Genomic DNA, 14,143 nt, shown 5'->3' with positions numbered 1-14,143 from the left:
AAGAAGGTTGTAAGCATAGAAGGTATTTTACATGATAAATACACTCTGTTATAAGCACAAGCAAACCATAAATCTATTCTATGATATATACAATCCAAAACTTCCATAGATCTTTTTCATGTAAATATCATTAACGAAGTAAGATAAAGTGAGCAGTAAAAACTCTATTTGTTCTATTCGCACTGACTTACAATTGCCAGTCTAGAGAGGTTATTACGGTGTCGGACAAGTGTTTGCAAACCAACCTTAAAAACCACTGCTCCTCTCTCTTCAGTGAAAAGTAGCATTAAATCTCCCTTATTGCTGGTTGATAAAACAAGAGGAAGAGAACGAGTTGCTTTATCTATAGGATGCATTTTGAGAGGATTTTCTGTCACAGCCACGAGGGATCGCGATGAGATTGAACAGATGGTTTTTTCACAGTGCGTTATGACGATAGCTTGTAGGTTGGCGGAAAGATAAACCGCGCAATCACAGAGATGCAACGCCTTTGCCGTCCAGTAAAGAACATGGTGGGGACGCTTCATGTACCCAAACAGGTATTCCAACATCCGCACCTCCGGTCTCCGCAAACTTCCCAGAGCTTTAACCACATAGAGCTTGTCATAATTTTCATCAAAGTAGTGTATGGTTCCATGCTCCATGGGGGTGTCCACATCTTCTGAATATCCGTTGAATAAAGTGTCATGTTGCCTTGCCTTGACGCCAGTTCCTAACTTGTAAACAGCTTGACTGGCCATCAATGATCCAGTGCTCTGTTTTGTTCTGGTTACCGAATCAGTAGCAAAAGTAGAATGAGCCGCAGAATAAGCATAGTTAGAAACCTTGGCATATTGCGACATTTGAAGGGCACTAATATACCCCTTTTCAGATGCATCTGGCGCGAGCACGTCGGCCGCTACTTTGCATGCTAACGAAGATGCAGCGGAAATAGTTGACGAGACGCTGCAAACGCTAGATGCAGTCTTCTTACTATCCTTGATACTGGCGGTAAGATGAGGTGTTGGGCGACTGATCACCAAGCCTGAAACATGCAAATCGTCTTCAGCTAAAGACGTGTCTGTATTTGGTTGCAAAGCTAGTGCATCCAACGTATCCAATAGTGCCTGGCGAACGGCTATAGGTGTAACGAAGTGTTCTATGGCCGAGTGTATAGATGAGCAATGAGCCTTGTGTCCCATTAATAAGGGTTCGGCCATGGGCCTAGGATACCAACACTCTTTAAGACAAATCAGCTTTGTCCAGGTGACGGTCAAATATGCTCTTGATATCACCATGTCATATTGGAGTTGAGCTTTTTCAATGAATTCATCCAGAACCGACTCTATTGACAGGGTCTCCCCTAAGAGATCGAATCGGAGCTCGCATGAACTGTGCATGCACTTGACCTCAAATTCTTCTAATTGATGCTTTAGTTTGTTCAATATGATTTTCAGCAGATCCATATTTGCTGAAGGTGATGCGGAAAGAAGTTTCAAAGCGTGCAAAAGCGCATCCTTGACAATCAGCGACAGCTTTTGAGAAGAATCTGCTACTGTACTAGACACTTCGTCGATGCAGCCAGATAAGAAACCTTTGATATTCTTCATTATCTCTTTTCGCTTTCCAGCAATCTCTAAAAGATCTTCCCAGATAGTCTTGAACAGCTGGAGCCTACTTTGGATGAGCTCACTAAGCTCTTTCATTGTTGTCCTGGCAGTGTACTGTGTTGCAGATAAGAAAGAAACCTCTTGATCAGATGTATGATCCAAAATCATGGCTTGAAGATCCTCTGTCAGAGTAGTAATCTGGTTGCTAGAGTCCTTATGACTTCCAGATCTACATTTAAGTCCAGCTATCTGTGGAATAGATTCTTCGTAGGATAGAATCATAAGAGGTTTCCTAATTACGTCTAAACTGGAAAAGCAATCTAAGTCTGACAATGAATATAAAGGATCGGTAGACTGCTCAGTATTATCTAAAATTATCTCAGGAATGCACATATTAAGTGAAAGCCCATCTAGCAGCTGCTTGGCTGCATCCAGATCTTCAGTGAGTTCCGCTATCAATTTCATCAAGAGCGCTTTGTTCTCGTAGTCGCTATGATTACTATGTAAGTTTGCAAGAGCTGAATATTCCTGTGCAGAGAGATACTCTTGCTCCACCAACAGACTGTCGTGGGGTCCTAATGGAACAGACCATACATCCAGGGATGATGAATAGCCATAGTGGCGCATTACATGTAAGATTATAAGCTTTTTCAGCAATACTGAGGACGTAGAACAGGCCAGCAGCTGTTTCTCCAACTCAACCCGTTGCAGAGCTAGCTTGGATGAAACTAAATCTGAAAGAAGAGACCCGTTGAAAGAAGGACAAGGAAGGCTGCTGTTCTTATGTAAAATACTCAGCAGAATCGTCAATAGCTTATTGATCTCTTGAACATATCGGTCCTTCTCAATGAGTAGCACCGACGCCTCTTTACATGACTCCACCAGTAGCTCAGCTTTGCGGCATTCCAGGTTATCTTCTACTTCCCAAAGGGCAGACTCAGATAGCAGAGTGCTAGTGTTGTCTGCTCGAATGACTTGCAACTGCATCATCAAGTCTTTAAGTGTCGCGTCATCAGACATTCTATCTGCACAAAATATGGCTTCAATTTGAGAATCTTTTTCTTTAGCCTTAAGTATCAATTCGGTTAGCCAATATAATAATGCTAGACAAAGAGGTTCAATGATACTTGCACCTTTTCCTCTTGGTGGATTAGTATGGCTAATATCTACTAGTCTGAAGGCGTCTCTAGTTAGATGGGAGGTTAATAGCTCAAAGGAAAGCTTTAAATCATTTATGCTAGTAATTGTAGAATTAAGTATTTGCGTTATTTCAGAAAGTGTAAGCTCTGTGGTAGTATACTGCAAAATAAGCCGGTTAACGATGCCAATTAATACAGGAAGACTAGCTCTTTTACCCCATAACTGAATCTCCGTCAAATCAAGGCACAAGTTGGGAGCATGCTGCAAAATTAGATCTTCTATAATGGCATCGGCTGCAGTGGCTATGACGTTATCTTCAGGCCGATGGATATTAGGAAATGAAGATGGAAGATCACTGCTTGGTTGATTTGAAGGTGCACCGGATACCTGTTTGGCCTCTATAGAGCACAGGCTCTCTAATCTTCTAGATAACGACTCTATTAAATCTTTATGCCGTAGGTATTCACCAACTAGTGTCGACAACAGTTTCTTAAGCTCAGCGTGTAGCTCCTCTCTAAGTTGAAGAAGTTCTTGCTCGTAGTCCATATTTAGAGAATAATTGTCAGTATTCATGGCAGCCTGGACCGTATTATGATGAACGACTGTAACATCATCGTTCAGTTCTCGATGCACGCTTTCGGAGGCAGTTATGGCCCTCTTTAGAATGAGAGATATAGCTGTTATTGCAGTGCTACACTGCTGCATAGATTCGGTAGATGTGTCCTTCATAGCGCTGTGAGAACAGGGGACAGCCCTTGCGTAGAGCTGTGACGTCAAGAATGGAGCCGGTATGTAATTGAATTAGAAATATCAGAAGCAAATGTTACTCTTTAGCCAGTGGTTCAGCAGTGTTCGGTATGGGGCCCTATAATTCGCCCTACAGTTTGTCTACCCCAGTCATACCTAAGAAAATTGTTACTGATCAACATCGACGAAATCCCCCTATCCTGTGTAATGGCTAAGTAAACGCATGTACTTAGTTTTCTCTGAGATTTAGGTGTGTAATTGCCTAATAATACTCAGCAATTATCACCAAGGTCATAGATAAAGAGCTGTGAAGCCATTTCGGTAGACACAAGCTAGTGCAAAAGACCAATCTCATGTTGCACAAGGCTCATTGTAACAGAGCTCCCAAAGGGTGACGATCTAGTGTGTTTCCAAAGAGTGCGTCGTTTCCGATCGACTAATTGGAAACGTACTTGGTTACAAAAGCTATGCTCCTCCTATTTCTCACTGTATGGGCCATCTGCTTAGAAGTTGTTCACGAGTCCATAGACTGCATGCCAAGAATAGTACTTTTGCCGATGCGCGAGAAGGGTACGGAAGCCAGTATTTCTGGATCGTTTCTTTCGTTTTCCTACTCGAGACCATGTTATGCCACAGACAGTCCTGTCTTACAAGTCTCCGGCTGCAGTACAACAATCTATGTCAGCACAGCAGATCCTGCTGATGAGGGTGCCTTTGGGCTGGAGTCATTTGAAGTGACCCCCGATGTTCCCACTATCCTTCGTGTCTCTGACAATCTGCTTAGGGATGGCCCCCTCTACATTTGGGCAGATGCTGATGGACGTGTCTCCATTCCTCAACGAATAAACGTGTGCAGACGTGCCGTGCTTGCTATTCCTACGATCTCACTTTGGACAGAGAAAGACTGGATAAGGGGCACCCTCGATAGTATAGTCAATGTTGATCTCCTGGAAGATAGAAGCCGTCTCCTCGCGGCTGGGATTGTCTCTCCTACACAGGCTCGCCTCCTATACCGCCCCGTGCCCCTTTTAGCATCCCTTTCTGCAAACACACAGCTCAGTGATTCTGTTACTGTCCGAGTACTATATGCTATCGTAGAGGGTGCAGCACCAAACATATTTGATGTATGCGAGTTACCCGGTACTGTGGAAACTGTACCCAGCACAATCGAGCAATCTATGGAGGTCTCACAGTTTCTTTGTGCACGCTTTAGAAGCGGTGTATGGCGTGTATACAATGCCAGTAGCGTGCCCTCTGTTCTACCTCCTTCAACCCTCTATATGGCAGCAACTGAACAAGACAAGCTGCTGCCCTCTTTAGTAAGCTACACAATCTATTCTTTGAACAAGTCACTTGAAGACTGTGTAGAGCAGACGCTGCAAAACGCAGCCGCTGTGCCAGACATGCCCAATGCGGTTATCCTCATCCTGGAGCTTATTGGCCTGTGTTTACTCGGCATCACAGTAATCTGGATACTAGAGCGTGCATGTTCCACCCATGGAGCACTTCGTCCCAAAAAGGTATATCTCTCAAGGTGTTGGGATAGCTTTCCACTTCTAGATATAAGCAAACCTCTAAATCTCTGGCTCCTGCGGTACAACCCCCAGCTCGACCTGTCCCCACTTACCCAATCTGCAACCTGGCGACCATATGTGCGCATCACCCCTAAATTCTGGTCCTGCTCGGAAAAGACAATGATAGAGCTAGTCCAAACAATTCTCTTGCCTCGCAACAATGAGGCCCGTCAGAGAATCCTCCTCCTCGAGTACCTCTCTCGTGGAGGAAATCAGCCTCGGATGAAATCTATTTATCACAATCCAAGGTTACTTTCTGGATTGACACCAAATGATATATTAAAGGGACCAGTTATAATTCATGCTGCTCCATCCAAATGTAACGAGGAGGATGAGGAGTGTAATAATCCTATCCGATGGATGCTGCTTACCGCAACAAAAGTAACTTGTTTTTGCGATAAACATGCTCCGACGGCTCCTCAAAAGATTGCTATACCAAAAAAAGTCAGAAAGAGATGCATGTTTTGCTTGCTGGCCTATGGTAATAGGATTTGCTTAACTTGCGCAGGAGGCTCACTACTTTGCCACCTGTGCGAAGAGCTTATTCACAATAATTGCAGCCCTGAGCATAGGGTAATTAAGGTGTCAAAGGAAAGGACAAAAGAGGCACCCAGCTTGCTATCTGAATGCTTGGGGTCTCCCTCACTAACTTAGGACAAGCCTTCAATCCGCTTCACCCGATGCTGTGTATTCGTAGTTTGCCACACTTTAGCATAATATCAACAGACGTTGCTAACAGTTAACGGCGCAGTATGCTTTACCAACAATCCAGAATAGACCAAGAGGTTGAAGTAGAGACGTGCCCTAAGCATTTGAAGCGCTCCTCCTACCCTTTGCGAATAACTCTTCTTCCTCTATGAAAGAAGATCTATGAGTGGAACCGGCAGGAATAGACGGCAATGGTTTGTTGAGTAAGATTCCAAGACGCTTTGTGTTAGTATGCACCAGTACACTGGATGTACGATACCTAGGTACACGGATATCAGTAAATGCCCTACGCAATTCATATGTAGAGTCAACGCTAGCTCTATTTGAATTTTGCGTCGTAGCGTCTGGAGGGTTTGCTATGCAGGATTGCTCCAGGTTTGATTCCTCATCTTTTGCAATCTCAGTCCAGTTCGATATGTTATGCGCCAGCTTCTGTGTTTTGAGGAGTTGCACAGTAGTATTCGCAAGTATCCGCTCACCAGCCTGAACAGAATCCCCGAGGGATTCACTAATGCATAGCTCCTCCGCCGATGACCTTTCAATCATACTCTTATCCCCGAAGTTCTTCTGCGCCGGATCTACAATGCTGCTTTTCAACGTGTCTAATATCCGATTGCGAAAGATGCTCCTCCCAAGGGCGGGAAGGTCCTCTCTTGATTGGTCAATGCTCCGGCCTGTCGGCTCTTCACTAAGGCGTCCTCTGTCTAAGCTAAGTCTCCGTTCCTCAATGTTTCGACGCAGCTCGTCAAATTTGTTTGTAGCGACTAATGCTAGAAATTGCGAGTTTCCTTTGTAGGAGGATTGGTTGACTTGCTCTAACAGAGAAACGTTGTCTTCATAGAGGTCATACGAGTATCTATTCTTGTATGCTTTTTGTATTCCTTCTGCCAATGGATTCTTAATCACGGCGTTGCAGAGTGACGTATACCACGAAAGATTGAGAGAAGACTCAGACTGGTTATCACGTAGCTCAGAGTAGGCCTTGCCGGGGATAGAGATAGTTGAAGCATCTAACTGAGATGACTCATCCTTGGCGCCAATATCTGCCTCGGAATAAATCCCCTCACCTATTATTACCTTGTGGCAAACGGTATACTTCACATAGCCAGCCACATATGCAGGATGAAAGTGAGTAGAGAAGAAGTGAGAGAGCGCATTTGCTTTAGCTATTCCAATGACACCTGTTATATCAGGATGCTGTATTACATAGTTGTTGTGCATGCGCAGCCGCAATTCGTGCATAGAAGCGTTATAAAGAATCTTATAAATAGCATGCTGCCTCTGACGGAGCATTGATGCATAGCTCTGGTAGCTTGATGACCTTGGAATTCTAAAGGTATGGACATACATGGGAACCAACGGAGAAAATATGGCCAGCGATAGTTTCTTGTGTGTAATGAACGCCCTAATGTATGCCTCAAGCAATACTATGTGTAACTTGCGACAAATAACGGCCTTTTGGGTATGCGATATGTCTAGCGATTCAATCTCTTCCAATCTACTGAGTAGAATTAGTATAGATAGAGGTATCGCAACTAAGTTGGTTATAAACCCAGAGAAGTACTGAGTACTTTCGCTCGCAAGAGTCCTCTTGGTAAGTTGGAAACGATTCAGAATCGCAGCGTAGACTCCATGGATATGCATTTTTGTATCATCAAGCATGCAGCCGATGGCATACTTACTTAGAATGGCCTCAAGTGCTTCCGCCTTTAAGTCACTGTCATTGTAAATCACGGCTAAGGTGGTACTTTGCATTGGTAGCAAATCTGCAGATATTCCTAGAGTTTTCCCTAGTATACGGGACAAGGCTGCAAGATCTGATCGAGGCCCAAAGTATGTTAGAAAGGGAAACGGTCGAGTTACTGAAACTTCACCCGAAGCGGCTTTAAATATAGATTGCCGAAGGCAATCTTCGTAGACACAGCTGAATTCCTTGACCTTTTGCAAGCTACGGACAGCGCAAATGTGAGTTTCCATTTGCTCATAGATTCTCACCACACCTTTGTATGGGTCTGAAAGCTCTTGTATATACGCATCCTGTTTGAGCACTCGCCTAAGTTGATAATCCACAAATCTCGAAATGCAGGTCTCCAGATTGCACAATCGCACATAGTATATTATTATTAATAAATATCGAACAAAGGTTTCGCAGCTGTATGTCAGTACAGCCTGGACACTATAGAAATTAAAGTATGGCTCTGTATATACGTCTGATGAGGCACGTCCATAGCTATCTTTTTTATTTTTCATTTTGGACGGCAGGATTGGCTCTACAGGGAATTGCGTATCAAGAATATAACGCAACCGGCGAGAACCTGGTAACGGCACTGATTGTTCTGGATGCTTGGATGCATATCTTTGGCCCTTCAGGAGCTCAAGGATTGCTAGTGCAGTGGAGTAGAGCAACAGTAGCTGCAAAAATGAATATGGAACATAATTAAGCCGGTTGTAATCAATGGTAATGCCTCGTGACGCAGTCTGGGCCATTATCTTCCTCTGCACTGGCGTGAATGATTGAAAATATCGTATGAATACTGTCTTTGCTGCCTGCCCAACTGTGAGCATGGAAAGCCGAACCCTGGGAAGGAAACCTTCTGTATGCGACGGCAATGAATGAACTGAGTGAGCATAGATACCCTTGTGGTATTTTGGAAGGTCCTCTGATCTAGCCTCGGAAAGACTAAAGAAAGATGTAATAAACTCATTGACTCTGACATCAAAGGATGCTAGACAGCCTTGTCGCGAGTCTAGTTGCTCCAAGTCTAATGGTTCATTGTCAGTACCATCAGCCAGGGGGTATCCCGCCTCCTTTAAATGCTTTGCTAGGAAACTATGCGGTTTCTCACAGTGAGAAGAACTCAGTATAACGTCATTGCAGCTCATGTATGCAACTGGATTTAAAACCGTTGTTAGCTTTTCGTTATCAACAAACTCGGGATTCTTTAGACAAAACGCATATGGTGTAAACACGCCAATTTGCAGCTGGATTCCGTCCTCTCCTTCTGGAAGGAGTGGCTCCAGTGGAACAATAGAAGCAGGATCATAGAATCCATCGAAGGAGTCAACAACAGGAATTCGCGGGTTGTAATAAGGTGGTTTAGGAGGAAGAGCATAATGATGTGGTATCATGCTTTCTTCAGACTGCTGCTCGGGCCATGAGCCTAGTGCTAACTGCATGTCGTCAAAGAGAGAATCGATAGACTGATTTTGAGGACCAGAAAAGGGAAACTGCGCTTTTGTAACCACTAAATTTGCATGCACAACCGACTCTAAGCCGTCGGCTTCGTCGTTGATTATGTTATTGATCATTCCGTCCATTTCAGTTTTGTTTGTCATTACATGATAATATAGTGGAAACGTTGGCTTCATGACGGTAACCTCAAACTGATCATCGTAGAGGGTATCCCTTCTGATCACATTGTGACGATACAATCTGGCCCAATCCTCGTATAGTTCTCTGGTGAAAAGCTTCTTAAAGGCCCTCATTTTTGTAATAAGTGGCAGAGTGCTTGCTTGTCTTCGCTTTATCCGGTTTAGGGCCAGGGTCTCTGCGTGGGTAGTAAACGCTTTGAGTCTAACAGCAGCTCTATGGTCTTCGTCTCCAACAAAAGTATATGGGGCAACGGTTGTAGATTGCTGTACTATTGGCGGGGTTCGTTGTTGGTTTGTAATAAGCGATGCACCGGTATGGTCAGCATATCCTCTTCTTTCCCATCTTCTGCTCTTTATAGGCTTAAAACTTAGATAGTCATAATCGTCTCTAAGCGACCAATCTGGACAGTTAGACAGGCACGTGTTGTCGTTAAGGTCAGCATTCAGAAGATGGTTATGCGCACGCTGGGACTGTATGGGCTTTTGTCCATACTTTTCTTTAGCGAGAATTAAAGGCTCCAGCTTATCAAATGAATATGCTCTCCGCTTTACATCAAGAGCTACATCTCTCGTGGCTAGAGTGCGGAGCTCGAAGTGCTCTCGCGGACAAAACATATGGTTTTGCATGCAGTACCGGGACAACGGGTTGTATCCGTATTGACTTTGCTTTTTCTGAACCTTGATGTTGGATATAATAGATGGTTTGCGCAATGCTTTAAATATTTGTGAACAATCGTCTCGAAGCAGGGGTAAAGGCCTTTTTGTATTGCTCGTAGTCGCCATTTGCTTTTTTAAATCTTGAAGCGCTGCACGAAGCAAAAGGTCAGGGAGATACGACGAAGAGACGACGTATTGATTAGGATCAAACTCTCCTCTAATGCCGAAGATAGATGGTGCGTATTCAGTGGGTTCATTGGATATGGTATCAGACAACGATGTAGTAGGGCTCGGAGATCTTGTCCCGGAGTTCAAGCGGGGCACATCGCTATCTGAAGGACCCTCTGAGCCTGAACTGTCAACATTATCAGGGTGCACACGTCCTGTCGGAGTAACTGCCCTGTCATTATCCAGATCTATTCCTAAATCTATGGTTCCACAGGTAGCTATGCGAGTAGCATACAGGTCTGTGTCTAAAGGTTGCAGATTTATGAGTGTCGCCTCAGCGGCTCGCCTAGCAGAATACGATCTTCTAGGAAGAGGGTCTTTGTCTAACGACAACTTCACTCGTCTAGGCGCATCTGCTGAAAAGCAGTTCCGTGCAGCGAATGGTACCAAACTTGTAGCAGGCATAGGAATACATACCCCGCTATCCTCTAAATCGCTCGGCACAGAGCTGTAGGAAGAGCTGAACGTTTCCTCAGTATCCCAAATGCTGCTCTCAGGATCAGAAAGACGATCTATTGAAAGGATGCGTGCACGATAGCTACGATTTGCGTCCTCATCCCATCTACTTATCCCCATCTCATGGCCCAAAATGGAATCTAGTTTTGTGGCCAAATCAATCCTGTTTCTATTAAGGGTCTCAATTGTTGGCAACGAGGCTGATCTTCGGAGCAAAACTGTTTTGGTATACTCATCAGAAACAGTGATGATGCCATTTATGCCGCTCCGCACACGCCTCCGATTTAGTCTATAGTCGAAATTACGAAGCAGTTGGTTCATTAGATCAAACCCAAAGAGATCCTTTTGCTCTGCAGTAGGTGGCCTACTGTGCTGCAGAGTCCTCAACGAAGTATCCTTTGGTGTAATAAGACGAGCGATCTCGACGGCATCCATTTGAGTGGAGCTCTCATGATCAGTGAGATTACCAGGTCTCAGGCCTTTGCGACTGCTTGCCATTCTAGACGCTGGGATGCTTTCAAGAATGCAGTCGTTTTCAGGATCGAGTATGCTAATGATATTCTTACCCATAGAAAGAATGTCGTCCAGGAACATGCTATCGTGGTTGGTAAGATCGATAAGGCCTTTCAGGTTCTCAGAGGCATTTTTACCCGTCAGGAGAGCACTAAGAACTGCCTTGTCTCGAAGAATTCTACCTCCTAAGTCACGGCCAAGCCTGAGCGCCTTGAAGCGGCGAAGGTCCTTCAATAACTCTTTGTCTATCACTTTGATATGCTCATATCTGTTAACTACTATTTTGGGGCGGGCCCTTTCCTTCTCCTTGTGTTTGACTCTATTGAGAGTTCCTTCTACCGGTTTCTCAAGCACTTTGCTGCGGAGTACACCAATGAAGTTATCCGTATGTCTGTGAGTGATTAGCTCTGTTTGCCTGCTTCTTGATCTCATTATAATACTAGTTAGGTGATGTGGTCCTTCACGGGGTTTAAGCGAGGGAGACCATGCACTTCGTGAAATGTATTCTGGCTCCATAAGAACAGGATAGACATTATCGAGCATAAGATCCCGGGCTAGGATAGGGAGATACCGAAACGCATGACTCCCCTTGTGCTTCAGGACACGTTCAGCACTAAGGTGACCGTGCACACCACGATGACTTCCATATGGTTTTAAACTCAAGGATCTTCGTGGACCAGAGAATATGGTGGAGGTCAGGGAGCCAGTTTTAGTTAGTGGGGCAAATTGATTGGCCAAGGGTCTTGCCAAGCGGAAAGGGCTACTTGGCCTCTTTTTCGCCTTTCCAGTTACTCTATCAGCATACTTGAGGTGGAGATATGCATTTCGAACGTGAGGCAGAATTCTGTTTCTGGATGAACGAAAAATCTGGTCGTTTCTAGCGAGTAGCTCTGTTGCGCGCGTGAGATTTTCTGGTGACATCAACAGCTTATGAATGTTTATAGAGGGGGAGATAGACTTCTGGTATTCTGAGATTGTAACTCGTTGTGTCATAAGTGCTGTCCTTTTGATCAGATCGTGGGTGTTGCGGATAATGCTAAGTCTGGTCAAAGAACTATCATCATAGGACACCCGTTCTCCCGTCTCTAACTTCCTTCGGTGTATTGTCCCTAGAAGCGAATATAGTCCCTGGAGCTCCACCAGAAGCGGCTCAGTACCGAGCTGAACACTGACTTGTTCAAAGGGTCTACATGCAAGCTGAAATGTTGGCGCTACATGGGGAGATGTAGACTTATTATCGAATGGTGAAATACTAAGCGATTCTATCGATTGCAGCAGTTCAGGTTCGGCTGGCTCACCCAGAGCTAACACTTTATTGTGAACTGACGGAGTCCAAAGACTGGAGCGTGCACCAATGCTGGTTAACTTTCGGGGCCGTTTTCTACGGTGGGAAGAGCCAGTGGGCTCAGTCTTTATATTACCTATGTCCAAAATGGATCGTTTTGGCCTATTGTGTTCTTCTGTCGAGTGCGAAGAAGCTTCGTGTTCACTAGAACTAAGTAGAAACGCAGGAATGGCGGCCTTAGATCTATCATTAAGTACATTAAGTTCAGATGCAGACTCATCGCTCTCATATTGACAGGTGACATTTTTAAGGAGTGAAGTAATCTTTTGAACTGTCTTGTCTGGCCGCTCGTGATGCTGAGCAGTTTCACCGGATTCATAAAGACCGGATCGGAATAGATACCCGTTCGGGAAGTGGGTATATCGTAGCGACCCATCAATTGCAGTGTAAATAAGTATAGGGGAAAACTGCTGATTAGTAGGCGAACAGATTTTTCCAGAGTCGATAAATCTTTCTGGAGCAGAAATGGTGGTAATAAGCGCCATTTTGGGAAAGCATTGGACAACAAAGAAAAGCGACGAGCCAATGGTCGCTACAATAAGCACCTTAACGGGAACCATGTTAGATGGTTGTGTTGGGTGTGTAAGCCCAGAGGTGCTCGAACTGGACGCCGAGTCCCTGGAGTCTGATAAAAGCATCAAGCCAGCGTGAATATGGGTTATCCTTCCCGCAGAAAGATCCACACCATCTAATGGATGTGCCATTCCATCAACATCCCAGCAGTAATATTGAATCACAGAATTATCATAGCCAACGATCAGTATGGTATCACTGACCGGCAGGAAGAAAGAAACTCGGCTTGCCGCATAGTGCGTTATCTTGAAGCTCTTGTTAGGGAGGTCATGGCGCACAAATGGAAGAGTCACTGTGGCGTGAGAAAGAACTAGGCGACTAGAGCCACCGTCATGTAGTCTATGCCTTGTAAATATGAAAATACATCCTAGTGGCATGGCAAGGATAAAGTCACAACCACGAAATGCAATGAATGGAACGTGTTTGGAGGGGGAGATAGATAGAAGGCGGATCGCTTCACGGAAAGAGAAATTGCCTGAAAAGGCTGACTGGAAGTCACTCATTAATTGCGAAGCAAGAGAAGCATAGGAAATTAAACCGTAATAGCTATAGTTGCTGGAGTCAATTACATTGTGCTTTTGGAGTTGCTGTGTACGATCTATAAATAGAATATGACCGGAAAGAAGAGATACTATAACTGTGCTTTCATCAAATGCACAGTTAGTAATTAGAAAGTTACCGTCGAGAAGCAATCTGTTCATTGGTAGAAATTGTGGATTGCTGAAAATAAGCGCTACATACGAAAAAAGGTGCTTTTGCGAACCCTCGCCAGCAGCATTATCTGGCTGTTCTGCCAAAACATTGGTAGATACATTTGAGGGCCTGAATAGAAAGTTGTATACGACTACGACTCGCGTCTGGCATGCAAGATACTCTGGCCCCGGAAAGGACAGGGCTGGCCAGGCTACAAAGTCTTCGACAGGAGCGGAGGTAAAAAGGGAAGTGGCGGCTTGGTCCTCAGGAGGAGTAACGGCTAGCTTCAGGCGCTGTCCGGTGGAGAGTAGAACATATGCCGCGTCATCACAAAGAGATATGTCTATGACTTTATGAGAACTGAGAGTTCCTACTTTTGCAATCTGTTTCGATAAGGCTGAAGCCGTGCAGGCATTCAAATTGTCGGAGAGTACTGGACTCTTCTGCGCTGCCACAGAGGTGGACCCAGAGTACTTGACAACTATCCCCTGGTGCAGCAACTGCTGGGAAGGCCCAGGGGAGACGTGGAGCTGAAAGCTCATAAGAAG

At 44.7% G+C, this 14,143-nt stretch overlaps 3 protein-coding genes across 3 annotated transcripts; 1 reads left to right on the top strand and 2 right to left on the bottom strand.

Moving 5' to 3' along the window:
• Positions 1 to 173: 173 nt before the first annotated feature.
• On the bottom strand, positions 174 to 3,458 carry GL50803_0016315 (uncharacterized protein; the record flags this gene model as incomplete). Its single annotated transcript, XM_038045858.1, has 1 exon — positions 174 to 3,458. One exon carries the CDS (start codon positions 3,456 to 3,458, stop codon positions 174 to 176), a length of 3,285 nt encoding a protein of 1,094 aa, XP_037902327.1.
• A 485-nt stretch (positions 3,459 to 3,943) lies between these two features.
• On the top strand, positions 3,944 to 5,704 carry GL50803_0013886 (uncharacterized protein; the record flags this gene model as incomplete). Its single annotated transcript, XM_038045736.1, has 1 exon — positions 3,944 to 5,704. The coding sequence occupies one exon, from the start codon at positions 3,944 to 3,946 to the stop codon at positions 5,702 to 5,704; it is 1,761 nt and encodes a 586-aa protein (XP_037902326.1).
• A 150-nt stretch (positions 5,705 to 5,854) lies between these two features.
• Positions 5,855 to 14,137, bottom strand: GL50803_00101948 (uncharacterized protein; the record flags this gene model as incomplete). The annotated part of the gene is made up of 1 exon (XM_001707371.1): positions 5,855 to 14,137. One exon carries the CDS (start codon positions 14,135 to 14,137, stop codon positions 5,855 to 5,857), a length of 8,283 nt encoding a protein of 2,760 aa, XP_001707423.1.
• Positions 14,138 to 14,143: the final 6 nt, after the last annotated feature.

This window comes from Giardia intestinalis, chromosome 5 (assembly GCF_000002435.2).
Source record: "Giardia intestinalis strain WB C6 chromosome 5, whole genome shotgun sequence".
In the NCBI taxonomy this organism is placed as follows: domain Eukaryota; phylum Fornicata; order Diplomonadida; family Hexamitidae; genus Giardia; species Giardia duodenalis.
This window is presented reverse-complemented; position numbering and strand designations above follow the sequence as displayed.